Raw genomic sequence first — 25,815 nt, forward strand, 5'->3', positions numbered from 1 at the left:
GGGGTTCCTGACTCCCTCCCTCAACTGAGACTTGGAGATAAAACGTGTAGTGGACAAACTGTTTGGGGGCTGGAGTTGGGAGGGTTTAATTTTTCTCACCTGGAGTAGGGTTGAATCACCACCCAAGCACCTGCTGGGATGACTCAGGCAACAAAAATGGCCTGCCTTCCTTTAACTGCCCGACTTTCTTGACCCAGGGTCAGGTCAGGGGTTTGAGGAGCAATGGGTACGAGAAAAGAGTTTGGGGTGGGGGTGGGGTACTCAAATTCCTCCTAGCACAACTGACCCTAAGGGCGTTTGATTCGCTGTGCTTAATCCCATTGTGCGAGGGAATTGACTTTAAATTGCCATCATTTAAAAAGGGAGGGGAAGACGTGCAGAGCTATGGGGGCTGCAAGTCCTGATTGCTGGGTCCTGGGTGGGGAGGGGGCGTGGTACCCTGAAGGGGTGTTGGGGGCTGGGAAGAACGTGACACCTGGGTCTGCCTAAGGGAGGGGGATGTTGGCGCTCTTCAGTAGGTGCGGTCCGCTGGGAGGGAGAGGGGAGGAGTCAGTCGTTAAAAGTTGTTCCTGGGCCTGGCCCACCCGCCAGCCACAGACGCTGGGGCCTGGTGTGAGTGCTGTGGCACCTGGGGCGCGCCGCCCAGCAGCTGCGACACTCCCGAGACTGAGCGCGAAGCTGACCACCTCCATCGAACACCCGGCCGGGAGCCAGCCGCAGGTAGGGCAAGCCGGACTGGGTCTGGGCAACAAGGCAAGGACAGCGCAACCTGTCCTGGACCGGTTACCAGACAGCGGCTTTTGCGCTGGACTCGCCCAAAGCTGCCGGCTTGGTACGGAGCCGGGGCTCCAGCATAAGGAAGGGCTCTGAAGTTGGAGCCCACATACACTTTTCAAAGACACGAGTTTCCCTGGAACGACTCCAGACTAGGAAGACATTTCTATTTTAAGGATACTGGGTTTGGGGATCAACGTGTCGCTTTGGAGGGGTGTGTAGGCGCCCTCTTAAGGCTTCCCTCCACCCCCATGGCGCTACCCGGCCCCTCACACGACCAGGCCTGGAACCTGGAACCTCCCGCTCCCACGGCCCCGGCTTCCTCGTCCTCGAGCTCCCAGGAGCGGGAAAGCGCTGGGAGTCCTGTGGTCTCCGGGGGCCTTCCTTTGGAGAAGGTGAAGCGGCCCATGAACGCGTTCATGGTGTGGAGCTCCGCTCAGCGCCGCCAGATGGCGCAGCAAAACCCAAAGATGCACAACTCGGAGATATCCAAGCGCCTGGGCGCGCAGTGGAAGCTGCTGGGTGAGGACGAGAAGCGGCCCTTCGTGGAGGAGGCCAAACGGCTGCGGGCCCGGCACCTCCGCGACTACCCGGACTACAAGTACCGGCCTCGGCGCAAGACCAAGAACGCGGGCGCCGGGCCGCTCCACTTCGGCCAGGGAAGCGGCGGCGGGCCGGCCTGGGCACCCGGCTACGCGACCACTCAGGGAGGCAGAGGCTTTGGGTACCAGCCCCCCAACTACTCGACAGTCTACCTGGCTGGCGGTTACGGGTGAGTGACTAGGGAGCGGGGTGAGGAAGGTGACACTGTCCCCCTCCTGAAGCTTGGGCGGGGCGGATACCAGATAGCCTGCTGGCAGGGGCCCTGAGCCCACCCAAGCAAGAGGCCACTCCTGGGAGTTTGGGGGCTGCAGTTGAGGTTTTGGAGAGTACCACCCCCTGCACTACAGCGCCTTGTTAAGGGTCGGGAAGAAGGGTTTTCCTAGAGGAATCTCATTTCAGCCTGGCAGCAGCAGCCCTGCAAGGGCAAGACCACAGCCCCTTGATCGTGTTCGTTACCTACCTGGATTTCCTGTCTCCTCCCACCCCCATTCTGGCCCTGGTGTGACCCAGCTTCCTCTCCCAGCCTCCAGGGCAAGGAGAGGCCAAGCCCAACTCTGCCCCTTTCTGGCCTGCTGCCCCAAAAGAGGAAATTTTGGAAAACAGGCACGCAGCACACAAGCTTACTGTTAAGCCTGCCCCAACAAGGCTGCGCTGCTCTAAGCCAGCCTGGGTTCTGGTTCCGGACCTGTGGTACCCAGGGGGGCCCAGATAGCCAGGGATGGGTAGGTTCCACCTGTCTGCCCACGAACTAGTCAGACCTGCCCTCACATGGGTGTTGGGGACCCTGCCTGGCACGTCCAACCCAGGGAAGCACGCTCTAACCCGGGTTTCTCTCTTTGCAGCTCTTCCCACAGTAAACCGGAGGCCCCCTCACCGTGCTCCCTCCATCAGAGTAACCCTAGGCTCCAGGGGGAGCTGCTCCTCCCTTATAACCCTTACCCACCCCCAGGATCTCCCACTCCATACAACCCTTCTCTTTCTGGGGCCCCCATGCCCCTAGCTCACCTCTAACTGCCATGGACATGGACCTCCCAGGAAGGGCTCCAACCTCCTTTTTCACTCAGAACCACTGCAAACCCCTTTGGCACTGTTGGAGGCCTGTGCTTTCCACCCTCACTCCCCCTCCAAGGCCAGAGGGAGCAACACATTTGTTTTGTAGGACGAACACGGTTTTGTACAATTAAACCCTGTCTCTGCGTCTTTATTGCCCCATCTGTTCCCCCTCACTGCAGCAGGAACCAGCACGGTCTCCACTCCCTTCCGCCTGGACCTGCCAGTGCAGGAACCTCCTCACCCCACCCTGGGGCCCTGTCTGAGTCATTCTCCGTCCTCCTCCCCCCACCCAGCATTGGGGTCCAGGAAACAGTCCCGGGCAGGCATAAGCCCCTAGTCCTTTCCACTGTCCGGGCTGTCCTCTAAGAAGTGGGAGATGGGGGGGGGGCAGGGCAAGACTTTTGCCCACAATAGGTAAGTAGCTGGAAATTGCTAACAGAGGGAATGGCAGCCAAATGATTAAGTGAGTTAATAATGCATACACAGGACAGCACACAATGTCAAAATGTGAGCCTGAAAATCTGCCCATATCCTTTTCTAAGGATCTGGGTCCACCAACTATACATTTCCACTAAAAACAAATCCTGGCTCCAGTTGCAGCTACAGAGGAACGGGGAATGATTAAGTCACACCAGCAGACTGGCGGAGATGGGAAGGACCCTGAGGTTGGGTGGATGAAGGGAAACACGGAATGGATTCTAGGAGCCAACGCAGCCCTACTGCTCCTTTTTCTTCTTGTGGGGTGCCTTTGCATTCCAGTAGAAGAGAAGCTGGGCAGCAATGAGGCCGTTGCAGAGAGAAGAGACCACAAAGGTTCCAGCCATGAGGAGGTCTCCAGTTTCCTGGATGTGAAACAGAGCTAGGGTCACTCTTCAACCAAGCCCCAAAAAAGGTTCCAGAGAGGGGGAAGCTTTGAATACTCAGCTGGGACAGGTAAGATGAGATTGTAATGCCCTCTAGAGGGAAGAATGTGCACTCACCTGAATGGAAGTGAAGATTCGCGCCAGGGAGCCCCCAAAGAGCAAAAAGACTGTGATGGCTGAGAGCTGGCCGGTGTGTCCGTTGTGGTAATTGGTGGCTGCCTGGAGCAGCTATAGGAGGAGTTGAGACCCTTTGTTCTGTCATTTGAATTCTTCCCATGTTTCCATCACAGATTCCCACATTCTCCTTAGTCCAACACCTCCACACTGAGCTACTCTGACCCGCCCCAAACACGCCCCCCCCAACATTTTTTTCCTTTGCTCCCAGTACCAACCTTCCCCATCACCACAGCAGGCACATTGGAGGCCTGGAGCAGGGTGACTACAGCCATGGGCGTCAGTGGTGAAAGCAGCACCAGCAGGATCAGGGCATAACACGCTAGGAAAGCGACACCTTGGGGTCAGGGAGACAAGGAGTCCTCATCAACCTCTGGAGTCCTCTGGCTTCCCTAGGCCTGAGTTCCCAGCAGGGCTCCCAAGAGCCACAGCCTGGTCTAAATCCCCAGCACCTTTCACAGTCTGTCCTCTGTAGTGCAGGACCAGGAAGCAGATGGTGACTGTCTGGAGCATCAGGAACAGGGCTTCACCCCAAGAGCTGCAGAGTTAAGAGTTGGGAGGAAGACAAGTGGGCCTGGAAAGGCAGGGAAAGCCTCCATGGCCCGTCCATCTGGGGACACAATTCTCTGATTACTCCCTGTCCTCCACAGCTCTACTGATCCCTACCTCCTGCCTCCCAGCACTCCCCACTTCTGACCTACTCATTGTGGATCCCGGGCACTCTTGGAATGCTCACCACCTCCTCTTATCACCTCCATAGAGGATGGCTAGATTTCCAGAAGGGCTTAAGCTTTTCCTGCCCTTTCACCTCCCTCACACTAACCCCATCAGACTTGTGGGCACTTACCCTTGGAGATAAAGGGCAAGCCCCTCACCTGAAGGGGAAGTTGTTGGTGATGCTGTAGACCATGGTCCCAGTCAATGCCACCAGTTCCAGCATCACTGACTGGAGGCTCAGCCCTTCGGCACTCTTGGCTCCAAAGATTTTAAACACCTGGGGCAATTTTACTGGAGAAAGAATGAGAAGGGCAGTTTTGAGAAACTGATTATCCCTTGGGAGTTGAACACAACCGCTACTGGGAAGCATGTTAACTCCACTTCTGGTTAAGGGACCCATTAGCTTGTGGCATTTAGCACTTCACCCCCATCCCAACAGCAGGAAAGGAAAATAAAATACATACCCAGAAGTGACCCAGCTACAATGCCCAGCCCCAGGCCTTTGCTGAGGAGAATCTTGAGGCAGGGGACTGAGAAGAGAAAAAGAAATAAGCAGAGAGGAGACCTTTGGAAACCAGGCCAGGGCTTTCAGGAAGCAGTCCAGGCCTACAGGCTTAAAGCGCTGTGTTGGGGTGGCCAGTTAGCTCAGTTGGTTAGAGCGTGGTGCTAATAACACCAAGATTGCAGTTCGATCCCCACATGGCCCACTATGAGCTGTGCCCTCCTTAAAGAAAAAAGAATTTACTTTAAAGCACTGCTGTGGGCTGCCGCTGCTAAGACTTTGACTACCCAAACAAAAAAGCCTTGTGTTGTCTGGAGGCAAGTGAAAAAGGCCTGGTCCTTGCTGCTGCAAATCAGCAGGCCAGGTGACTTTCCAAAACAGCTTTTACCATTCCGTCCCTCCGGCTCAATCTTCTATTCTCTGAAGATTACATCTAAACTCCTTGGTCTGACTTCTCTCCACTGCTCCCTGTATAAAGCTGACCAATGCCCAAGAGTCCTCTGATCCTTTATTCCCCTCCACTGAGCAACGAGGTGATCCACTTTACATGTCTTCTCTCTTCAAGGACAGGTCTCCTGCATATTCATTCCTGAACCCACTATCCCTGGCTCTACTACCCTTCATTTTCTCCCCAAGGTGCCTGGCCCAGTGGCAGTCCGATTCTCAAGGATCATGAATGTGTTTAAAACAAGGTGTCCCAGGAGCACAGTGGAGTCACATGAACTGACGGGGGCAGACTGGGAAAGCTTCGCAAAGGGTCTGATGTCCAAAGTGGGCCTTGTTGTGGAGTTGCCTCGTATAAAGAGGAAGATAGGCAAGTTATTCCAAAATTAGACCATGAGCAAACGTGGAGGCTGGAATGAAAGCCATCAGGATAACAGGAGCCTTTGGGGGTGCCGCTGTAGGTATAGCGACCTGTCTTATAAAATTTGTCTTTTGGCCTTTCATTAGGCTTGTAATCAAGTTTAACCTTGCTCCTGAAGGTATAGCGACCTCCTAAAGGTTGGAACTATTTGATCACATTTTAACCCTGTTTTATAAAATTTGAGTGTTTTGGCCTTTCATTTGTCGCTAAAGCATAAACTTCACAAAGAATTACTTTCACCGGGCGACTCCCACTCTGGTTAAAAAATGGCGTCCTCCCTCTATGGAGCGCGAGACACTTCCGCCCCGCTCAGAAGTAACTTCCGCTCAGGACAGCGTGCAGTAGTCACCCGGGTCCCTTAGGCCGCATCACGCCCCACTTATGGCCCGAGGGCTCATCAGCAGAACTTTGACTGGATGCCGAATAAAACTCACCGTGAAGCAAGTCCCACTGGACGAAAATTTGGTCGTAGCATTTCTCAGGTAAAAGAATCGGAACCAGCACTCGTTTGATCGGCCCGTCAGCCTCGGCCGCCATGTTGCAAAGGTAGCTTCCGCCAGTCTCTCCAGACCGTCATTGACTTACGGTGCGCATGCGCGTTCTGGGCATCCCGCCTCTCGTCTTCCCGCGACTTAATTGGACCGCCTCACGTTCCCCGCTCTTTCCTACGCCACCGCCATCCCATCTTCAGTAGCGTAAGATAGGTCTCGTCCAGAGACCGTGTTTTGGACGCGCCCTGCTTGCTGTTCGAATTTTAAAGTGTGCCAAAGCTGTACGCCTGCGCAGTTCCATCTTTCGCGCCTTTGTTTACTCTTCCAGCTTGGAAGCACGATTTATCCGGCTTTTCTCTGCTTCTGCTAGGCGCCATCTTGTCTTCTCCCAGCTGACTTTACATTGTTCGAAGTTAAGAAAGAAGAAGCGTGAGTCTCCAAAATGGAGTTGGATGAGGGCGCTGCAGCTCTCTAACCCCTGTTGTCTCTGCTTCTCCAGAGGAAATGGCATGGGCGGGAACAGGACATGTGTGCCATACGGCCTAACATGGGTCCCAGGCTGTGGGCAGGGCCCATGCTTCTCCCTCCTCTGGTATGCCTAGGATTTGGCGGATGGGTGTGCCGGCAACTGCTGGGCCGGGACAAACAAGCAGAAGAGGAGGAAGTGGGGGAGGTGAGACCAGTTTCAAGGGAGGACAGCCACCCCAGCTCCCTCTGGGGTCCAGCCCGTCCTCACAACACAGACAGGACCCCCTGGGTCCCCTCCCACCCCACTGGCCTGAGGGCGCCACATCTGGGCCAGGGCCTGCTCCTCCGCCGCCTTTGACCACTTGCTGAACAAGGACTTAAGCAAGGCTTAAGTGAGCCCAGCAGCTCCTCTTGGGAAAGGGCACCTTGGACTACCCGGTGGGAGCTATGCCCTCTCCTACCCAGCGCTGGGACACCAACTGCAGTCCCCTGTGGAGGTGGACCTGGCCGGCATGCTCTGGCAGCCCGGCACCTGCTGCAAGTACTGTGCTGCCTTGCAGCCCTTTGGTGCCTCTGCCAGTCTGCAAGGTCATAGGGAGGGTGATAGGTCATAGGCGGTGGTGAGGCTGCTGGGGCCCTGCCACGTGCAGGCTGCCCTCAATGGGGTGGGTCCCAGTGACTGCTTTCTATAGCCTAGTGTGGCTTACAACTGGGAGGGCTCCATTTTGGCCCCCAGTGATTGCCCCATGGCCTGTGAAAGGCAGGAGTGGCAGTCAGAGGTCGTGCAAACTGGCTGGCTGGCAGGCCCTTTGGTAGGATCTGGACGTAGGCTGCCCTGCGGGTGCCACTGACTACCACTAAGTCCACCACCACTGAGGACATCAGGCTTGGTCCCATGAGTGGCACAGGCTGAAGGTATGTTGTTCCCAGGAGCAGAGGGTGACTATCTGGAGGTCCGAGTTCCCACTCTCCCATTGTTGATGAAACCCCTTTGCAGGTGAGATAGGGTGCGGCAGGGTTGAATCAGGCCGTTCCACCAGCCGTGGACATGGTAGGCAGGACAGGCATTTTTTTGTTGCTAAAGAGCCACTGGCACAGCCTTTGGAAACTAAATGACACAGGTGTGACCTTCCCAGCCACACTCAGTGCTATTGCTGCCTGCTTCACCTGTAATTGTGTATCAGGTCAGGAAGAAGGCCGCCGGGATGGGTGGCTCCACTGGGTTGGAGGGTAGGGAGCAGCCAGGGACCCCAGAATGAGGAAGGGAAACAAGGCAGATTCAACACCAGCTGTGACAGATTTGGGGGGATGAACTTCTGAGGGTATTTGGTCACACATTGACATTTGCACCCCTCCTCACTGGCTGCTGCTGGCTCCCTGACACTCAACCATGGAAGGCACAGAGAGCGTTGTGACAAGAAACTCACGGCTTTTAATCCTGGCAGTAAAGACAAAGAAAACCAAAGACAAATTTGAGTAGGTTTTACTCTTCTCCCACTGGGAGTGGGGGCAGGGAATCCGTCACATTTAATAAACGTCTCCCTTCATCCCTCCCAATTATATTATCTACTTTTGTTCTTTGCTACAGAGAGGGAAAGAAGATAACTGTCTCTGAGTCAGTTGAGTGGTCAGAAATGAGGGCATCCCCTGGTGCCCTGGGTGTTGGGACAAATGCTCAGAGGGGCTGGTAGTTGGGTGGGCGTCTCCGGCAGATGCAGAAGATAATAAGCACCACGGCGAGAAGGCCAAGGGCAATCAGGCCGATGATGAGAGGCAGCAAGATGGATTGGTCACTGGGACAGGAGAAACCTGGTAGAAAGATAGGGTAAGTAGTCATCACAATGGTGGTGGCTGGGATAAAGGTGGGAGGAAGGAATGTGGGGGGACATTAGGAAGCAGGAGATTGGTAAGGAGGTCACTTAGATAACCGTAAATGAAAGGGGAGAATGGGCAGCCTTGTAGGGCAGGGGACAGCTGCCCTATAACTGACAAGTCTGAAAAGGGAGGACATTTTTGGATGTAAGAAGGGAGTTAATAGGCCTGGAGTATGGGGTTTTCAGTGCCGTGGGAGAGTTCTAGGAAGCAAGGAGTAGGTCTTACTTGGCCCAAAGGCCCCTGTAGTGGGCAGCTGAGCAGCTTGTAGCTTCAGGAAGAGCAGGTCGAGGTGGAAAGCTGGTGAAAGAATGATGCTCGCATTTCTGCAACTGAAGCTCTGGCCCAGTGGGGCTTGGAGTTCTCGAAGGGATGCGTTCTGAACTGAGAATGTGCACTCTAAAAGAGTGAGTTAAGGTCAGCTCCATATCCATGTCTCCCACCCCCCAAGCTTTGGTCCCCCTTCAGGAGTCCAGTGCAAGTGATGAAAAAGAGGTTACTCACGTGCTGCGTGTGGGAAGGACACATTATACTCCACAGCCATAGAGTTCAGGTAGACAGTGCTCTGCAGCGGTTCCTGGGGAGGTGACCAGGAAGGCTCAGGGCAGCCCGGGAGAGTGGGATCCATGCCCACAGAATAAGCAGTTTGGCAAGGGATTGGTAGGGATCGGGTACTTGGAGGGTGAGAGTGAGGGATGAGGGTGCGGTACCTGCTGGAATCCAAAGCTGAGCTGTCCAGAGGGGAATGAGAGAAGCAAGTGGGGATGGGCACCCTCACAGTGCCCCTGGGCCTTGGTTTTGTTGGGATTCAGTACAGAGATGCCCCAGGCCTGTGGAAGTCAAAGAGAGGGTCACAAGGCTACACAGCTATGCCATCCAAGGTGCCTTGTTCCCTTCATCCCCACCCTGTTACTTGTCCCTTCTCTTCCTTCTTCCCCTCTGAACCGTAGCAGGCAGTCTCACCCCCTTCTCCTGTCTTTTACTGTCTTTCAGGTTTACCTGTCCTCCACCCTGGGTTGGGTACAGAATTCGAATTTGAATCTGGGCTTGGAGGTGGACACAGGGCTGGGAACCATTAGTCCAAGTATAATCTCCTATAGCGGCCTTGGAGCCTGGGCTAGGACTTGGAGAGGGTGGAGGTGGCCCTGGATGGGGGGAACTGGTTGAGGGTCCAGGGCTGCTGGCCGTGCTGTTGCTTGTTGGATGAACTGTGACGTTGCCATGGCTGCTGGTGGTGATAGGACTGTGAGTGGCTGTTGCGGGTTCGTGGCTGGTGGTGCCTATGGTAGTGGTTCTCTGGCTCCCCGTAGTACTGAGGCTGGTTGTTCTAGTGCTTCCTGTGCTTTCTGTAGCTGTAGGTGTCACCGTGAAGGATGGCAGCAGAGTGGCCGATTTTTTATGAGGCCACTCATTCCCCGTTTCCTGAGCTTTCGGCAGAGGAGAGAATGGTTAGCAACCTAGGGGCAGGTTTCTTCCCAGGGTCTCTCCCCTTCCGTCTTACCTGCTAGGAGCCCCAGCAAGGCCCCGGAGAAAAGTACAACCAGCTTCATGGCAGACCAGCCTCGCCGAGACCAAGTAGGTTGTGTCAGTCCCAGCTGCTTGCTCAATTAATCCTGTTCCCTGCCTTCTTTTGGAAGAGGAAACGAAAGCCCTTGACTTCCTGTAACTGATAAACTTACCCCCCCTTACCCCCCCAACCTGACTCAGGCACCTCAACCCCAGCCACCAATATCTTAGTCATTAAAATTGTCCTTAGGTGATTGGCCCTAGCTTCACATAAGTGGGAGTGGCCAGAATCAAGTCATGTGGGCAGAATGAGTTGGGAGTTTTAGAAGTTTATCCTTGGCGACCCAGACCCATTGGTCTTCTGTAGCAACTTTGTGGCATAGAACCAGTTGAGAAACAGCAGTCTGTTTCTAGAGAAAAATGAACTCAGTAAGATGGAAAATCAAGTTACCACTTTCCCCCCCCTCTGTCTGTCACTTCCTCTTAGCTGACACATGAGACACTTGTGATGGTGATTGCCTAACCCCTTACAGAAGGGTCACTCTATCCACTTAATATGACCGTTGTGGTTAACAAAGTAATGTAACAAAATGGGTAAATGGTAGCTGGGGGAGGAGGGGAGGTACACTCCTTTGCAGGTGGGAGGGAAGGGGAAGAAAGAAATGAGAAGCCCAAACAGGCAGTTTCCAAGTCATTTTATTCAGAATTTTGTGTTTGTTTCCTGAATCAATAAATACTATACAAAACAATGTAAAAATGGCTACCATTTTTTCTCCCCTGCTCTTCCCACCTGGGGACAATCCCCTGGGCCACCTAACTCAGGGGTTCTCCCTCCTGATTTGGTCCAGCAAATGAGGTTGAGTGACATTATAGCCCCCTTGAATCATTTTCAGAGGAATTTGGCTGGGGTGGGAAGAGCCTCTGGAGTTTGGAGATTGACTAGGGAAGTGGATTAGTGTTTTTGGGAGAAGAGACGGCGCCTGGGGCAAGAGCCTACCCCAAAGAAAAGGGTATCTAAAATGTCCACGGTTCCTTCTTTGCCTCAAAAAGTGACATTTATTCAAAGAAAAAAAAAAAGAAAAAAAAATGACAAGATGTCCATCCCTTGGCTCCCTTCCCTCCCCCCTCCTGCTCCTCAGCCCAAGGACTGAACCCTGGCTGGCATGAGGTTGGCAGGCCAGCCCCTCTCAGATGAGGTCAGCAACATTGAGAGGCATTTCCTCAATGGAGGTGTTGTAGAAGGTCTCAATATCTCGAAGAGTCCTCTTGTCTTCTTCTGTCACCATGTTAATAGCCACACCCTTACGGCCAAAACGTCCACCACGACCGATTCTGGAAAACAAGGACACCTTAGGATACATGAGGATACAGGACATAAAAACCCAGAGGTTTCAGCCCAGGATTGGGCATAAGGGAGGGGTTGAGTGAGTACACTCACCTGTGGATATAGTTTTCCCTGTTGGTGGGAAGATCATAGTTGATGACTAAAGAAACCTGCTGCACATCAATGCCTCTGGCCTATGGCAAGAAAGATGACAGCTTCAGCATGAGTGAAACACTATCCAAAAGGAACTTAGGACTTATGTAGGCAGCCAAAGGCAAAGGAAATACACATCTGACTGTCCCCTGAAAACCTGAGGCATGCCAGATTTTATTCCAAGTTGCTACTTTCCTGAAGAGGGGCACTAGCAGGCCCCTTGGAGAGGGAATCACCTTGGTTTATCCCTCCCGTTTTCTCCAAATTCCCCCCTACTCACCAGCAAGTCAGTGGTAATCAGTACTCTGCTGGAGCCAGAGCGGAACTCCCTCATGATTACATCCCGTTCCTTTTGGTCCATATCTCCATGCTAGAAAAGGAAACAGAAGGGTATAAGTCACACTGGTTCTGAGAACTGGCTGTAAGTAGGACACTGACATATCCATACTGCTTGTAACAACGGGGTGGGGTGAGAACACACCATGGCAGAGACAGTGAAGTCTCGGGCATGCATCTTCTCAGTGAGCCAATCGACCTTTCTTCGAGTGTTGATGAAGATGACTGCCTGCGTGATGGTGAGCGTTTCATACAAGTCACACAGTGTGTCCAGCTTCCACTCCTAGGGGGGTGCGGGGTATGGGGGTGGGAAAAAACATCAGTCAGGGGCTATACCCAAGGACTTACTACCAGGCCCGCCTCCTGCACTGGGCCCCACCTCTCGTTCCACATTGATGTAGAATTGGCGGATACCCTCCAAGGTCAACTCTTCCTTCTTGACAAGAATCCTAATGGGATCCCTCATAAACTTCTTGGTCACCTCAAGCACATCGGAAGGCATTGTGGCTGACAGCAAAACCACCTAATGGGAAAAAAGGGCAACCTCAGGACAGAAGATACTCCATGCCACCTTCCCTAGGTGACCACCTAAAACAGAAACTAATGCAAAAAAAGGCTTAAGGGAAGACTGGAATTCTTTATGCTTCCTCTGGCATTTAATATTGCTCTTCTGTTACCCTAATGACACCGGTCCACAAAGGATCAGCTATGTAGCCAAGACTCTCAATTTCTCACCTGGGTGTTGCTGTTGAGCTTTTGGAATATGTCATAGATCTGGTCCTTGAACCCACGGCTTAACATTTCATCAGCTTCATCCAATACAAACATCTTGATGTATTTGGGAGCTACAACAAGAAAAAAAACAACAACAGGAATTAGGGAAATGTGAAACATGCTTAACTTTCCCAATAAAGAACCAGGAAGAGACAGGCGGTGTGCTCTCAGAATTCAAAAATTTATCCTTTGCCTGGGAGCCCCCCTGACAGTCCAGACAACAGCCCTGGCAAGTAGAACACTACCTGGGCCGAGACAGGGAAGCCAGGCTCAGATGACACGCATGGGGTTCATCACAGAGCAACTCTTTTAGGGGGAGAAACTAGCCTCACTGGGAAGTGTGTTGTCAAGTGGAAAGACTGGGAAAGCATGCAGAAAAGGGAAGTGACCCAGAGATCACTTTGAGATACTCACACAGGTATCTCCGGTTAAGCATATCAAACACACGGCCTGGGGTACCCACGATGATATGCGGAGCTTCCATCTGCAGCTTCTGCACCTCAGCACGCACATTAGTACCCCCAATGCAGGCGTGGCAGGAGGCACCCATGTAATCTCCTAATGCCATGACTACCTTCTGTATCTGTGTCCAGAAAAAGTGCTCACGTTAGCTACAACTATGTCAAACCCCATTTTAACTGTACTTTCCACACTGACATTCACTATTATTAAAACTCACTTTTCAAATAAGAAACAGGCAAGTTAGATGAACCTAAGGTCACAATGCTTCACTAACAGCCCTCTAATTTCAATGTAGCTTACTATTCTAGACCCCCTAACTTTCTGAAAGCCAAATGTGACCCACTTATACTCGATCTCATAACAAGCAGATTTATGTAGAATGACGTTTATCTACATCCTATTGCACTAGTGTGTGCAATATGACAAAAGCTGTCATATTCTCTTAAAAAAACATTTTAAAACCATACCCCAAGCCTCAATTAATAATCTATTTATGAGACCAGTCTTATCAATCGTTCCCCCTTCAAGACCCAAGCAAACGGTCCAGTGTTATTTTACATGCCCCAGGCATGAAATGGCTCTGGCTACCAACCCAGCCATCAAGCTAGTAAGAACAAAGGATTGGACGTCTGCTTTGCGCCTTACTAAGAGCAACACCACAAATCAGGTGTCTCTTTGCCCATCGCCAGTGGCTTTGTTCATAAAACAGCCACCAAACTTGCCCAGCCAGCCAGGCTCCACCCAGCAGCTTTCCCATTTGACTTGAGGAAATGGGTGGAAGGAAGTGATGCATATTGTATTTCGGTAAAAAAAAAAGCTTATAATTAACCTAGAAAGTCTTAAAAGATCTATAAGTCATCAACTGATTTTCTTGTAAGTCATTTCTTTCTCCTACAACCCACCTGCCCCATACACCTCAGTTCTTCCAATGTGGTGGTGGTGGATGGAGAACACTGATTTTGGTGTATACCAATTATTTCTAAATCAGTCCTTCAGGAAGGGAAAGAAGCTACTCTCTCACCTGCTGCGCCAACTCTCTAGTAGGCGCCAAGACCAAGGCCTGCGTGGCTTTTAGATCCAATTCAATCTGTTGCAAAATTGATATGGCAAAAGTGGCCGTTTTTCCAGTCCCAGATTGGGCTTGAGCGATCACATCATAACCTAAACAAACCAGGAAAAAATTTGATGTGGTAGAGGGAACACACTTTGAGATCATGGAACATTCAAGGCCTTGCTTAATGAGAGCAATAAAGCTACATGACAAAGCATGAAGTGATTCAGCCTTCACTCCATCACAACACAGTACCCCCATGAGAACAGATCTGGAGGCCAGATGAGGTTAACTCATTTAGTACTGCATGGTTTTGGGTTAGAAATACAGCTATAAAGAGCAAGTATAAGCCAGCTAAAACACTACCTCATTGAAATCAAACTAACAATTCATGTGTCCAGGGCATGAACCAGGCATGGGCACAGACCAAAAGCCAAGCTGGGATGAACAAGGAGTTGCTTTGTCCCTGGCTGATATGAGATAAGCACCACCAAACCAGGTGTCACTCTACCCAGGCCAGGGACAGTCCCAAACTTGTTCTAAAACAGAGAGGTCTTACCCTTGATACAAGGAAGAATGGCTCGCTGCTGGATGGCAGAGGGCTTCTCAAAACCATAGGCGTAGATGCCACGGAGCAGGGACTCCGAGAGGTTCATGTCATCAAAGCTATCAACAATCTCATTCCAGTTACTCTGTAGAATGCAAAGAAATTAAAAGTAGAAGTGGGCCTCAACACTGGAGCAAACAGGAGCTTGTAAGCCTTCACCAAAGCTTCAGAACCCACAACCTCTCCTCTCCAGGAAGCCAGCTCGTTCTACATGGCCTGGGAAAATCACTGAGGACCATTCCACTTGTAAACTTTGAGACTGGAAATTGTACAAGGGAGGACAAGACTCAATTTGAATGACACATTTTATACATACTCGCAGGGATATAAACCTTTTAAACAAGTGACTATAAAACAATTTAAAACTTCCTAAGAGGAAGGCTTCACTATTTGGGAGCCTGGGTTCTAATTTAATCTCAAGTCACTGAATCACCACTCCAAGAAACCAGGGTCACTGCTCTCCCAGCACTGCCCTTCCCAAAGTTGAAGGACGATGATGGTAGGGGTCCAATCTCACCTCGATGACGCCTTCGGGTTCCATTCCATCCGGGCCATTGTCTCTGGATCTGTTGGTTTAAAGTATAATGTTGACTGAGGCACATTAGAAATCCTGACAGCCAGGCTCTTCCTACCAGCAACCAGCCATCAGTTTTCACTCCCTGACCCATCCCCCCACCAGTTCCTAGAAGACAGTCCTTACTTTACATTTGAGTCAGGCCTTTGCCCCATCCAGGGAGCTGCTCAAGTCAGGCCGCTCCGACATGATGGGGTAACCCTCCTACAAGACTCAAAAGCTGGGAGGAACAGCGCCCCATTTAACGAGGCCGGGAAGTGGTGCTTGCCTTTGGGCCCACGTGTCCCGGGCCTGACCTCCCATCGTGGCCCCAGCACGCCGGAAGTCCCGCCCTTCACCTCCCAGATCCGAAGGTAGGACATCCCCTTCCCCCCACGTCATTCCGCCCGCGCCCTCCCCCACTCCCTCCAGCCCATCTACCCCCCTCGCGGTGCCCGGATGTGGGAGGCCGCGGGCGGTGGCGGCCTCGCGCACAATGAGCCCCAGCCGAGCTAGCACGGGGGGAGATTGCACAACACTTAAAGAGGCGAAGCTGACTGGGGGAGGGGAGCATCTCAGACCGCCATGTGCTCGCTCCCTCGACCACCCGGCGGGGTCTCCCCCCACCACGGAACAATCCACATCCAGCCCGCCCCCGTCGCGAAATGGCATCGCCCTCCCATACCTCAGGGCGCTCACCCCCGAAGAAAAGTGGACCTGCCCATCTGCAGTTTGCCAATTGACCGGCTTGTGCGGCAAAATGGACCCGGGCGCCGGGTGGGCTTCTGGCGCCTCACGCGGCTGCTCCTCCGGGTTACGCTCAGTCCTGGCCGCCAAGAAAACCAGCACACTGAACGGCCGGTTTCTTCTTCCCCGACCCGTATCTCGACGCGACGAAACGGCTGGACATGAGGACCCAAGCCCCCCCCGCACCGAGTGGAACCGCCCCAGAATCCTTCGGAATTTCGAGCGCGCGCGAGCCCTACGGCAGTGAGGCAACCGGACCAGCCACCTCTACCTTTCTTTCCCACGCTAGGTCGCGACCTCGTCTCGCCACTCAGGGCCGGGGCTTCGCGCACCGCGTAGTGGCGTCCTAACGCACTTCGCACTCTAGGCCCCAAAAGCCGGGCTGTCCTCGCCCTCTAGGCCCTGGTGGCAGCATCGGCGGTGGATCCGCCCCCTCCTTCTTTCCCCTAGGACCGGTCCTCCCGGCTTGGTTTCCCCGCAACACTGGTGAACCTAGGGCGGTGGGCCTTAGCTTCCCCCCGCGCGGGGCCCTGGAAAGGGAGCGGCAGGGTAAGTAGCCCCAATCTCTTGTAAATGCCTTCCTTACCGGGAATCCTGACTCGCAGACATGATCCTTAGAAACTAGGGCGGAGTGCCCGCCCATCGACAACTTATAGAGCGCCCGACCCCGCCCCAGCCATTGCATTGGCTTGGCCGCCTCGGCCCCGCCTGCCGGCTCTGAGCAACTCGGCGTGACGTTAGTTCGTAGGCGCTCTGGCACGCAGCCACCATTGGATAACTTGAACGCCTATCAAGGTGAAGACCCGCCCTGCGGCCTGATTGGCTGCAATGCCCGCTCTTCTCGCCGGTACGGAAGTGACATACAAGAGTCAGGCCTCGAGGTCTGGCAGCCATCTTGGGGCCCTGCACCCCTACACGTGCGGAGGCGATAGTATCTCAGTCATGTGGCCTAGTAGGTCCTATCATGCAAGGGGGGCGAGGTTTCAGCCTCCAGGGACTTCCGGGCTCCCGGGACTTCCACTTCCCTTTACCTCCGCTCCAGGTCTCCACTGGACCCATATTTTATTTTGTTCTCCAGCATAGGCAGATCTGACACCGCCCCGATGTGTTCCAAGTATACCAGGGATGATGGAATTAGGAGTCATACCCTAGCGGGTGGGAGGTTAGGAAGGGAGGAGGGATGGAATAACCAACTTCTGGGCTTAAGAACATTTGGGGTTCCTGTCATGAATCCTGGACAGCTCCCTTAAGTGTCCTGTTCCCCAACTTTAGTACCTCTCAAGCTTGTTTATTTTTGAGGATAACCTACTGTCATTCCTTCCATCCTTTGCTCCCCTGGGAGGGGGATTCTTTGGGGTGACTAAGACATGATGCACTGTCTGAGCCAGGATGAGAGGTGGCCCTTTAAGTCTCAAGACCCATAAAAAGGTAGGTAGCTAACAGCACCTTGGAGACAAGCCTGAGATAGAGCACATCCATCAGTTTGAGGCCCCTTAAGGACGACCACCACTATGTATCTCCAAAGGATCCTTTATTGACCAGAGCAGGACCGTGGCATTTATATATATATATAAAAAAAAGTTTGAAGATCTGGCAGGCAGTAATCCCTTTGCCCGCCCACCACCCCCAGCACAGATTTTCCTGGCCCCACCCATACACATGGAAGGGGAATGACTGCCCCACCCAGGCTGCAAGGCCTGACTCTTCTGCAGACAGGCAAAACGGGGCTTTTCCATAGCCACCCCCGAACATCAGAAATCAACAAGTATTCTCTCAAAGAAAAAAAATACAGAAATCAATTAAAACATTTAAATATGAAAAACCAAAGGGAATTGGGTGGGAAGAGGCAGGAGAGGAAAGGAATTGGAGTTTCTTGGGAAGGGTCTCCCATGTCCCCCTGTCCATTAATGAATGGGCTTGAGGCCTGGGATACGAGGCTCACACAGTGAGTTTGCAGTGACACAGCTCCTTGTAGATCTGCCGACGAAGTTTGGGCATGTCCTGCTGGGTGAAGCTGAATGGCTGAGACAGGGCCAGGTGCTTGCAGTACTGGGTGTTAACAAAGCAGGCCATGAGAACCCCCTACTGAGTATCCCCCAAGTCAGGACCTGTGCTACACATTTCATATGAGATACATCTCACTCAATCTTTCAGAGAACATGCCCATTTCACAAACAAAAGAAGCCAAGGTCCCACAGTTGGGGGCTTAAAAAAAGTCTGACTCTAAAGCCGGTGTTCTTACTTGCTACATGAAATACCTACTGGTAAACAGAGAAAACACTTTGCACTGGGGGTCAGGAGGCAGGTGCATCACAGCCAGAGACCAAGGACCAGAGACCCAGTCCCAATGTGGGTTGGGGAAGCCAGGAGAGGGCCAAGAAGTCAGGGTTTCTGTGTCCTACCACATAAGGTTACTCCTCACTCCCAGGTCACTGTGAGCCGAATGAGGGATGTAGAACAGCCTCCCATCTCCCTCCCAACCCTTTAACCCAAATGCCATCTGCTTACCTGCAACACAAAGGCACCACAGTCACTGTCATTATTCTGCCTGGCCACGTTCTAGAGAAAAGAAAGAAGGTAGGCCCTTCACCTGGAGATGCCTAGGGGTGTGGCTTCAACATCTGCCTCCTACTGCTATCCCCACTACCAACCCCGGACCCCTCCCTCTAGAAACTTACCATTTTGAAATAACCTTTCCAGCCCTGGTGGAAATCCAGCCGGTCTTTCTTCACTGCCTCTGCCTGTAGATACTTGGCAATATGCTGTGTAGATGGAGAAAAGGAGGTAGTGAACCCAGGGCATAGTGGTCACAGCCACCAAGCCTAGGTTGCTTCTCAGAGACCGCAAGTGCACCCTTCTGCTTGGAATGCCACTCCACTGGACATCCTCCCTACATTCTACCCACATTTCCCCTTCCGTCAAACCTTAGGGCAGCGGCGGTTTAGGGTGCGCTGCGAGTCAAAATAGGTGATGGTGCGTCGCCTCACATCAACGGAGATGAGGGACCAATGCACCTCCAGGTGGATGGGGATTAGCAGTAGCTCCTTATTGAAGATGTCCACCTAAGGAGGCAGTGCCAGAAGTCAGGTATGACAGCACAAGAGTCCTGTCTACTGCCATGAGGATCTAAAGAATGGCGGAGCAGGCAAGGAGGCCCTGGATGTCTTGATTCTTGGGGTAAGGGAGGAAGGCAAGACAGAGGAAGTGGTGACAGAATACTCAACAGCCAAGGATAAGCCAAGTACTTTTCACATATTAAAGGTACAAATGCTTAGTAGCTAAGCACCCAGGCTCAGGATTCTGAAGCCAGACTGCTAGGGTTCAAATCCACCTCCTTCATTTACTAGTTTATAACCACGGACAAGCTACTTAATAACTCTCTATACCTGTTCCTTTATCTGCAAGAGAATGAAAATAATAGTACTCACACGTCACCCTTTCATTATGAGGATTAAACTAGTTAATATCCGTGATCCACTAAAAACAATGCACAGCACCTAGTAAATACTTCAACCAGTTAACACAACAATCCTTCAAGGATGTTCTCATGTTCAACATAACAATGTGGTAACTGTGGCTTGAAAAAGGAAAGTAATTTGCCCAAGGTCATAGAAGAAAGACATGGCAGAGGTGGAATTCAAACACAGATACACAGAAGGCCACGTTCTTTTCAGTGTATGTCACCCCGCCTCTACAGGGAGAAGCAGGCCTGCCAAATCCCTGGGAGTGTAAGCTCCTGAACTTGGGGACAGCAATTAGGTCATGCTGGAGCCAATGTCCTACCTTACTGTAGAAATTTCCTGGCCTTTGATTTGGAGAGGAGAAAAGAACTTTTTTTCCTCACTAAACCTGCTCTGCCCCTAATTATTTTCCCCAATGCTTAGGCCAAAAACCTAGGCATCATCCTAGATTCCTATCTTTTCTCCATTTTCCACATCCAATCTGTCAGAAAGTCCTACTAGTTCGGCACACAAAACTTATCCTAGATAAAACTACTTCTATTTATTCCTTTACCACTCTGGTCCAAGTTTCTCATGTGGACTTCTGTGCTACTCTCCTGTTAGTCTGCCTACTTCTACTCTTGCCCCACTTTCAACCTATCATTGAAATAAAGAGTTTAAAACATGAGGCACTTCCCAGCCTGCTTAAAACTTTCATATGGCTTCTCGATACACATGGAGTAAAACCTACCCAACCCTCCATGCCTTTCATAATCTACTCTCTAACCAAATTTCCCATCACTTTCTCTTTGCTCACTCTGTTCCAACCACAGGAGCCCTCTGTTCCTCAAATGTTCTTTCTCACTTTAAGTCCCATGTAACTTGCTGTTCCCTTTGCCTAGAACACTCTTCCCGCAAATTTGCACATGGCTGACTCCTCAACATTCAAGTCTCAGCTAAGAGAGGCCATCCCAGATCACCTGATCTAAAGTACCCACTTCCCATGCTAAATTTGTTCACAGCACTTATCACTAGCTAAAACTTAACTTGCTTATTTATTCTCACCCCACAAAGGCAAGAAGTTTTCCTTATTTAACACTGTATCCTTAGTGCCTAGAATGGTATCTAGCACACAGACGAGATGTTGAATAAATATTTGGAAGACTGAATGAACAGGGTTGGGGAAACAGCTTATAAAAATAGAACTCTAATTCTTTAAAGGCAAGGTGTTACACAAGTAGATGTGAATTCATAACTCACGTTTTTGGTCCACCTTTTCACCCCATCATAACCCTTGGTACGGAGTTTATCGTAGAAGAAACTGTTGAAGAAATGCACCTGTGCCAATGATAAAAAAAGAGTTGGATAGAATTAAAAGACCTCAGGCCCTCCTGCTAACTGTCCTCTCCATTTCATTATGGCTCTAAGGACTACTTTCAACAACCTGCACTCCAATTCTACGAGGATAAAAAAACAAATTGTTTTTAACCTCATCTAACAGCTTCCCATCCCAATTTGTGGGGTTAGCTATAGGGGAAAAACACTGAAGACTGGGGGAAAGGAATAGAATTGTTAAGACCAGGACAAAAATTATAGATTTGAATTTAGTAGATTACCTTCTCTCCCCATAAACAAAGGCCCTCTTTATGTAAAATGGAAGAAATGAAAGGGGCCAAAAAACCTGGTTAGGCCTACCTTTTCAGGGACTGTGTCCATGACCAGGTCTCCATACATGTTCATCACCTGACGAGAAGATGGGAAGCAACTTGCCATGGAGGGTGCAGCATGGGTATAGGGCTCCCCCAAGAAGAGGGCCCCAGACACCCTGTTCCCTGAATCCCCTTTTGGGCCTATTTTTCTACTCCTCCTCACCTGGTCATTGAGCCAGTTCTGTCCATACAAGGTCCCAAGGTCGTCCATGGTCAGCACATGCCGCTTATAGGCCACTCGGAAGCCCCTCACCATGGCATTGCCTGGCATCCGCTGGTATGACTGGATCAGCTGCAGCACCAGGCCCTTCCTGAGTAGGCCAAGGGTGGAGTCACACAAAAGACAAGGGGGCTAGGACACAAAGAAGTACCTTCTACTGCCTAGGATAAGAATCTAAACTACCCCTTCCCCTTTTGGGTCATTGATCCTTTTTAGGACCTGAAAAAGGCCTATTCCCCAAAAGAAGCACATGAATACTCAGGTATACATATTTCAGGATCTCAGATAAAGACCCTCCCAGCTGGCTTACAAAGACTTAGCATCTTGCCTGTAGGTTCCCCCCTTCAGTTCTAGCTTCCTTCTCAAGTACATCCCAATGGCAGAAAAAGCAGCAGCATTCTCTCCCCATCCCCCAGGTCCTAGCCCTCTTCTGAAGGGCATCTCTTTCATGCCTCACCTGGAAGGTGTAGAAAACTCCTGCTGGAAAATGTCCTCCAATTTCTCTACTACCTCATCAGTGCTGAGGGGGATGAGGCTGCCATAAGTTTGAAGGAATTCATCTAAGATGCCTGAGTGGAAGAGGGAGAGGAGTGGGGTGAGACCTCCAGACTCTGATCTAAGCGTTGGCTGAGGAAGAGAGACTAGGTCCTCTTAGGGTTCCTTACTCTGCACACAGGTCACATGCTCCTCTCGCAGGGGGCTATGCTGGCCAGCTTTCTCCCCAGGCCGCTCTGCCTCTTCTGTAGTGCCCAAATCTGAGCCCTGAAAAAGCTCCTGGGCCACATGGTCCCCGATGCTGCACACATTGCTGATGAGGATGCTGGCATCGGGGGGTGCCAGACTTCGCTCCCCTTCTGGCCCAGGTGGTCCCCCAAAGCCATTGGGCAGAGTACAGGAGAGGAGGCCTATAAAGCAGGGAAACAAGATGGGGATGAGAAATTGGCTTAAATGAAAGGACAAGGGGAAAATTAAATGATGTACACAAATTATAAGACCACAAGAAGGATGAATCGAAACTGAATCTACCAATAGTTAAGTCTAAGGAATAAAGAGACCCTAAAGCATGAAATAAGGATGTCCAAGAGGTTATAAAAGAGTTACTACAGTTGACCCTTGAACAACATGAGGATTAGGGGTACACCCCCAACACTTGAAAATCACGTATAACTTTTAACCCCCCCCAAAATTCAGTGGTCCCTCAGTATATGTGGGGGACTGGTTCCAGGATCCCGATGGATACCAAAATCCACGTATGTTCAAATCCCTTATATAAATGGCGGAGAACAATGCATACAGTCAGCCCTCCGCATTTGTGGATTCCCAACTGCAGACTGAAAATACTATCTTCGATTCGAGGTTGGTTCAATCTGCAGATGCGGAAACTCACAGATTCAGAGGGCCGATTCCATGTATAAGTGGACTCATGCAGTTCAAACTCATGTTAAGGGTCAACTGTACTTATAGAAAGGAGGAAAGCAAGGAAAGGCTAGGATTCAGACAGATGTAAATTTCAGAGATATTTGTCACCACTATATGCCTAGCACCTAACATATTATCTGACATATAGCAAAAGCTCAATAAACACTCGAATAATTAATAAAGCACAGAGAGCCTAAAATTGTTTTGTTGGGGTTCTCCAAAAGAGAAGTATTCTGAGTGAGAATGCCACACACAACCATACAGGTGATGTACCCCACTATTCAGAGAGATCTCATCCCACCACTGAGAATGGCACTTTCTGGAAATGCACATGAAAGGGTCCTTCTCCTGAAAGGCTGAAGAGGGACTTCAAGTGGACAAGACTGACTTTTCCAAACCACGTCTCCCTTTCTCATCCATGCATAGGACACCTACTTAAGTATTCTGTATCCCAGCCTTGACTACCTTCCTTGATTTAGTTCCTGCTCAAAGTGGGGCTTAAGACATTTCACAGCTATTCTGGACCCCCTCACTCTGCCATCCTACTTTCCTTAGACCCAGTTTCCATAACAAGAGGCTCGTATTCTCCAGGATCAGGGTCCTCCGCAACCCCTCCTCTACCCCATTCCCACCTTACCTGAGTCAGGGTCCAGAGGAGACTTCGGAGTCCACCTTAATCCATCTTCCTCCATGGGTGGCACTGGTGGAGACGCTCTCATCCCATCCTCAGCCATGAGAGCACCTAGCAGACCCAGCCGAGGCGGGGGTGGTCCCCGGGGGGAGTCAAAACGACAGCAGGGGGATGGCACCTGCGGTGTAGCACCCCCTTCCTGGGGTGAAAGATGGTTCTTGGGGTGTGTGAGGCTCCGCCGCCGGCCCCGGTGGCGTCCCCAAAGCTTCCAGTGGAATGTCAGCGAGGTGCTTTTTGAGTAGAGCAGCATCTGGAAGGCTCTCATAGCTCTGCGGCGGCGCTGTGAGCAGGTTTTTCGATGAGTAGGACGGGGAGGGCGAGGTCGCTGGGTGGCTCCCAGCTGACCCCATCTGGGGGGCAACCTCCAAGCTGCCACTTCCTCTTCTTCATCTTCATCCTCATCTTCCTCTTCTTCTTCTTCCTCTTCACTAGCTGAGGCATCAAAAGAAGGCCGAGGGGCAGGGAGGCGTCTGGCTGGCACTGTGGTCCCTGACCCAGGATCTGGCCCAAACCCTCCACCTGATTTGAGTCTGGGTTTGGGGGGTGGGGGCCAACGAAGACGCTCTCGCCTAGGGCTTGAGTAAGCTGGGGCTATGCCAGGTCCAGGAGGCTCAGGCCCCCAAGACCCGGTGCCTTGTATAGTTTCTTTCATCTTCCAGCAGCCTGTAAAACAAAGGTTAGAGTGTCAGAATCCAAACATCCTGTACCCCAGGTCCTGCCTCTCTTCCTCAGCATGCATCTTCTGGAATAAGATGCAAATAAACTAGGATTCAAGACACGCAAAAAGGGAAAAAAACCAAAACAGCTAACTTCAGATTTTCCTGGTTAACATGGTGCGCCATGGGACCTTTAGCGTCTGTCCCATCATCATCTCTCTTACTCAGATAGAGGCAAGGGAGAATAGCTAAGCAGCAGGCCTTGGGGACCTTATTTTTCAGATCCCCAGGTCAAACCCAGTATTTTCAGACTCTACTTCTCTGTTTTAATACTACCGGGGTGTCCTAATTGACAGCCTAATAAAGGACATGGCCCGGAAATCCTGACATGGTACAAAGAACACAACTTCCACCGGGAAACCGTGGTCTAGAGTAAGAGGAGAGTTACCTATCACCCTGGAGCGAACAAGGAAAGGGGCATGCTCAGTCGTCTCAGGGAGCAATGGGGATGCCAGGCCTACGGTTCAGAAAGTAGAACCTATTGAAAAGGGAAGGATTTTACAGGAAACTGAAAGAGAACCGAATCGGTGCTTAAGCAGCCTAACCAAGACAGCGGGACAGAACTGAGCAGCGCGAGCCAGGCTGGCCCAGCCCCCTCCCCTGCTCTGTCCCCTGGGACCAGAATGCGTCCCAGCACCGGTATGGTCCTACAGGCTCGGACGGCTCGGAGCCCAAGGACCTTAAGAAGCCCCTTCGAAGGACTACTGGGCTCCGGTTACGTGGGAATTAGGTCCAGGAATGGGAAAGGCCGGGGCAGGGCTGGGGGAGGGGAAGGGGCGTCCTCACCGGGAGAAGGGAAGCCGGACGGACGGGCCCGAGGGCGGGCGTCTCCGGCCTCAGGCTTCCCGGCTCATCTCTCTGGCGACGGCGGCGGCCCCGCCACTCCTGCTGTCTTCAGCCGTAGCCCTCTCAATTCAGGATTCCAACGCTTCTGGGCCGCGCGCCGTGCCGCTGAGCCGCCCCGCCGCGGACGCCTCCTGCTCTGCTTCAGCTTCCACCTCCACCACCTCCCCCTCTTTCCCCTCCTCCTTCCCCTCCCGCGAGCCCCAAGCCCACCGGCGGTGGCGGCGCACGATTACGACGTCACACCCGGCGAACAGCGCCGGCGCGGCCACCACGCGCCCTAGTCCCGCCTACCCGTGAACGTAGACGCCACGGGACCGCCCCGCCCCTCAGCCCCATGCCGGACTGCGCCTGCGTACACCCGCTGACCTGGGCTGTGCGCAGCGACCCCCCACATGCCCTTTGCGCCTGCGCGTCCTGTGTTGCTTCAGGCCCCGCTGCGTATTTCTCTTCCACTCTCTAGGGCCTAGGCACCCAGGCAGGCATGCAGCTGCTGTGGTGTGGCGCCAAGGGGAGAGCCAGGAGGGTATGAGATCAAGTAGAGGGACGGGGCTGTGGCAAGGCAGTAGGGGAAATGGATCCGAGGTATCATTTATTCTCTTTTATTTAACTCTTAAGCAGGGCTTGAGCAGAAAGAAGAGCTCGGAGGAGTGAGGCAGAACCAGCATAAGGTCGCATGACTCTGCCAAGGTTCCCTGGCGAGCCGCCTCAGCCCAGAGGGGCTTGGAGTGGCTTGCCACGCCAGGGGAATGCACAGCATGAAAGGCAAAACTTGGGACCCGAAGAGTAATGCAAGGGGACGGTCGTCGTCGTCGGGCACCCCCTTCAGACGGGCCTATAATAAATACACCTCTGGAGATAGTGGTGGAAACAATGGATAGA

The 25,815-nt window shown here is 52.0% G+C and overlaps 5 protein-coding genes across 13 annotated transcripts; 1 reads left to right on the forward strand and 4 right to left on the reverse strand.

Annotated features, from left to right (window-relative positions):
• The first annotated feature begins 928 nt into the window (after positions 1–928).
• On the forward strand, positions 929–2,559 carry SOX15 (SRY-box transcription factor 15). The gene is made up of 2 exons (XM_081029759.1): positions 929–1,546; positions 2,220–2,559. Exons 1-2 carry the CDS (start codon positions 1,026–1,028, stop codon positions 2,386–2,388), a joined length of 690 nt encoding a protein of 229 aa, XP_080885885.1. The 5' UTR covers positions 929–1,025; the 3' UTR covers positions 2,389–2,559.
• On the reverse strand, positions 2,533–6,638 carry MPDU1 (mannose-P-dolichol utilization defect 1). 5 transcript variants are annotated; one of them, XM_081029755.1, is made up of 7 exons: positions 5,986–6,535; positions 4,649–4,714; positions 4,343–4,475; positions 3,920–4,005; positions 3,686–3,804; positions 3,411–3,521; positions 2,533–3,272 (listed from the first exon to the last, which is right to left on the reverse strand). In XM_081029755.1, exons 1-7 carry the CDS (start codon positions 6,086–6,088, stop codon positions 3,147–3,149), a joined length of 744 nt encoding a protein of 247 aa, XP_080885881.1. In that variant the 5' UTR covers positions 6,089–6,535; the 3' UTR covers positions 2,533–3,146. The 5 variants fall into 5 exon arrangements, with proteins under 5 accessions (XP_080885881.1, XP_080885883.1, XP_080885880.1 ...); XM_081029757.1 differs by having other exon boundaries at positions 3,686–3,789; positions 5,986–6,426; XM_081029754.1 differs by lacking the exon at positions 3,920–4,005 and having other exon boundaries at positions 2,552–3,272; positions 5,986–6,638.
• A 1,283-nt stretch (positions 6,639–7,921) lies between these two features.
• CD68 (CD68 molecule) lies at positions 7,922–10,363 on the reverse strand. Its single transcript, XM_081029751.1, has 6 exons — positions 9,884–10,363; positions 9,382–9,809; positions 9,093–9,212; positions 8,887–8,959; positions 8,611–8,781; positions 7,922–8,319 (listed from the first exon to the last, which is right to left on the reverse strand). The coding sequence occupies exons 1-6, from the start codon at positions 9,930–9,932 to the stop codon at positions 8,186–8,188; spliced, it is 975 nt and encodes a 324-aa protein (XP_080885877.1). The 5' UTR covers positions 9,933–10,363; the 3' UTR covers positions 7,922–8,185.
• Positions 10,364–10,565: 202 nt separating this feature from the next.
• Positions 10,566–16,614, reverse strand: EIF4A1 (eukaryotic translation initiation factor 4A1; the record flags this gene model as incomplete). 4 transcript variants are annotated; one of them, XM_081029731.1, is made up of 12 exons in its annotated part: positions 10,569–11,220; positions 11,327–11,406; positions 11,646–11,735; positions 11,847–11,984; positions 12,081–12,224; positions 12,437–12,546; positions 12,890–13,058; positions 13,959–14,098; positions 14,548–14,680; positions 15,113–15,161; positions 15,834–15,974; positions 16,482–16,614. In XM_081029731.1, 12 exons carry the CDS (start codon positions 16,502–16,504, stop codon positions 11,076–11,078), a joined length of 1,362 nt encoding a protein of 453 aa, XP_080885857.1. In that variant the 3' UTR covers positions 10,569–11,075. The 4 variants fall into 4 exon arrangements, with proteins under 4 accessions (XP_080885860.1, XP_080885857.1, XP_080885858.1 ...); XM_081029732.1 differs by having other exon boundaries at positions 15,296–15,974; positions 16,482–16,519; XM_081029734.1 differs by lacking the exon at positions 15,834–15,974 and having other exon boundaries at positions 10,566–11,220; positions 16,402–16,580.
• Positions 16,615–17,407: 793 nt separating this feature from the next.
• SENP3 (SUMO specific peptidase 3) lies at positions 17,408–25,215 on the reverse strand. 2 transcript variants are annotated; one of them, XM_081029738.1, is made up of 12 exons: positions 24,877–25,115; positions 24,479–24,568; positions 23,321–24,037; positions 21,930–22,169; positions 21,722–21,833; positions 21,208–21,355; positions 21,031–21,078; positions 20,596–20,673; positions 18,820–18,957; positions 18,574–18,657; positions 18,404–18,454; positions 17,408–17,944 (listed from the first exon to the last, which is right to left on the reverse strand). In XM_081029738.1, the coding sequence occupies exons 3-12, from the start codon at positions 24,024–24,026 to the stop codon at positions 17,834–17,836; spliced, it is 1,716 nt and encodes a 571-aa protein (XP_080885864.1). In that variant the 5' UTR covers positions 24,027–24,037; positions 24,479–24,568; positions 24,877–25,115; the 3' UTR covers positions 17,408–17,833. The 2 variants fall into 2 exon arrangements, with proteins under 2 accessions (XP_080885864.1, XP_080885863.1); XM_081029737.1 differs by lacking the exon at positions 24,479–24,568 and having other exon boundaries at positions 24,877–25,215.
• Between the last annotated feature and the right edge of the window lie 600 nt (positions 25,216–25,815).

The sequence above is a fragment of the Rhinolophus hipposideros genome, assembly GCF_964194185.1.
Source record: "Rhinolophus hipposideros genome assembly, chromosome: 20".
Taxonomy (NCBI): Eukaryota; Metazoa; Chordata; class Mammalia; order Chiroptera; family Rhinolophidae; genus Rhinolophus; species Rhinolophus hipposideros.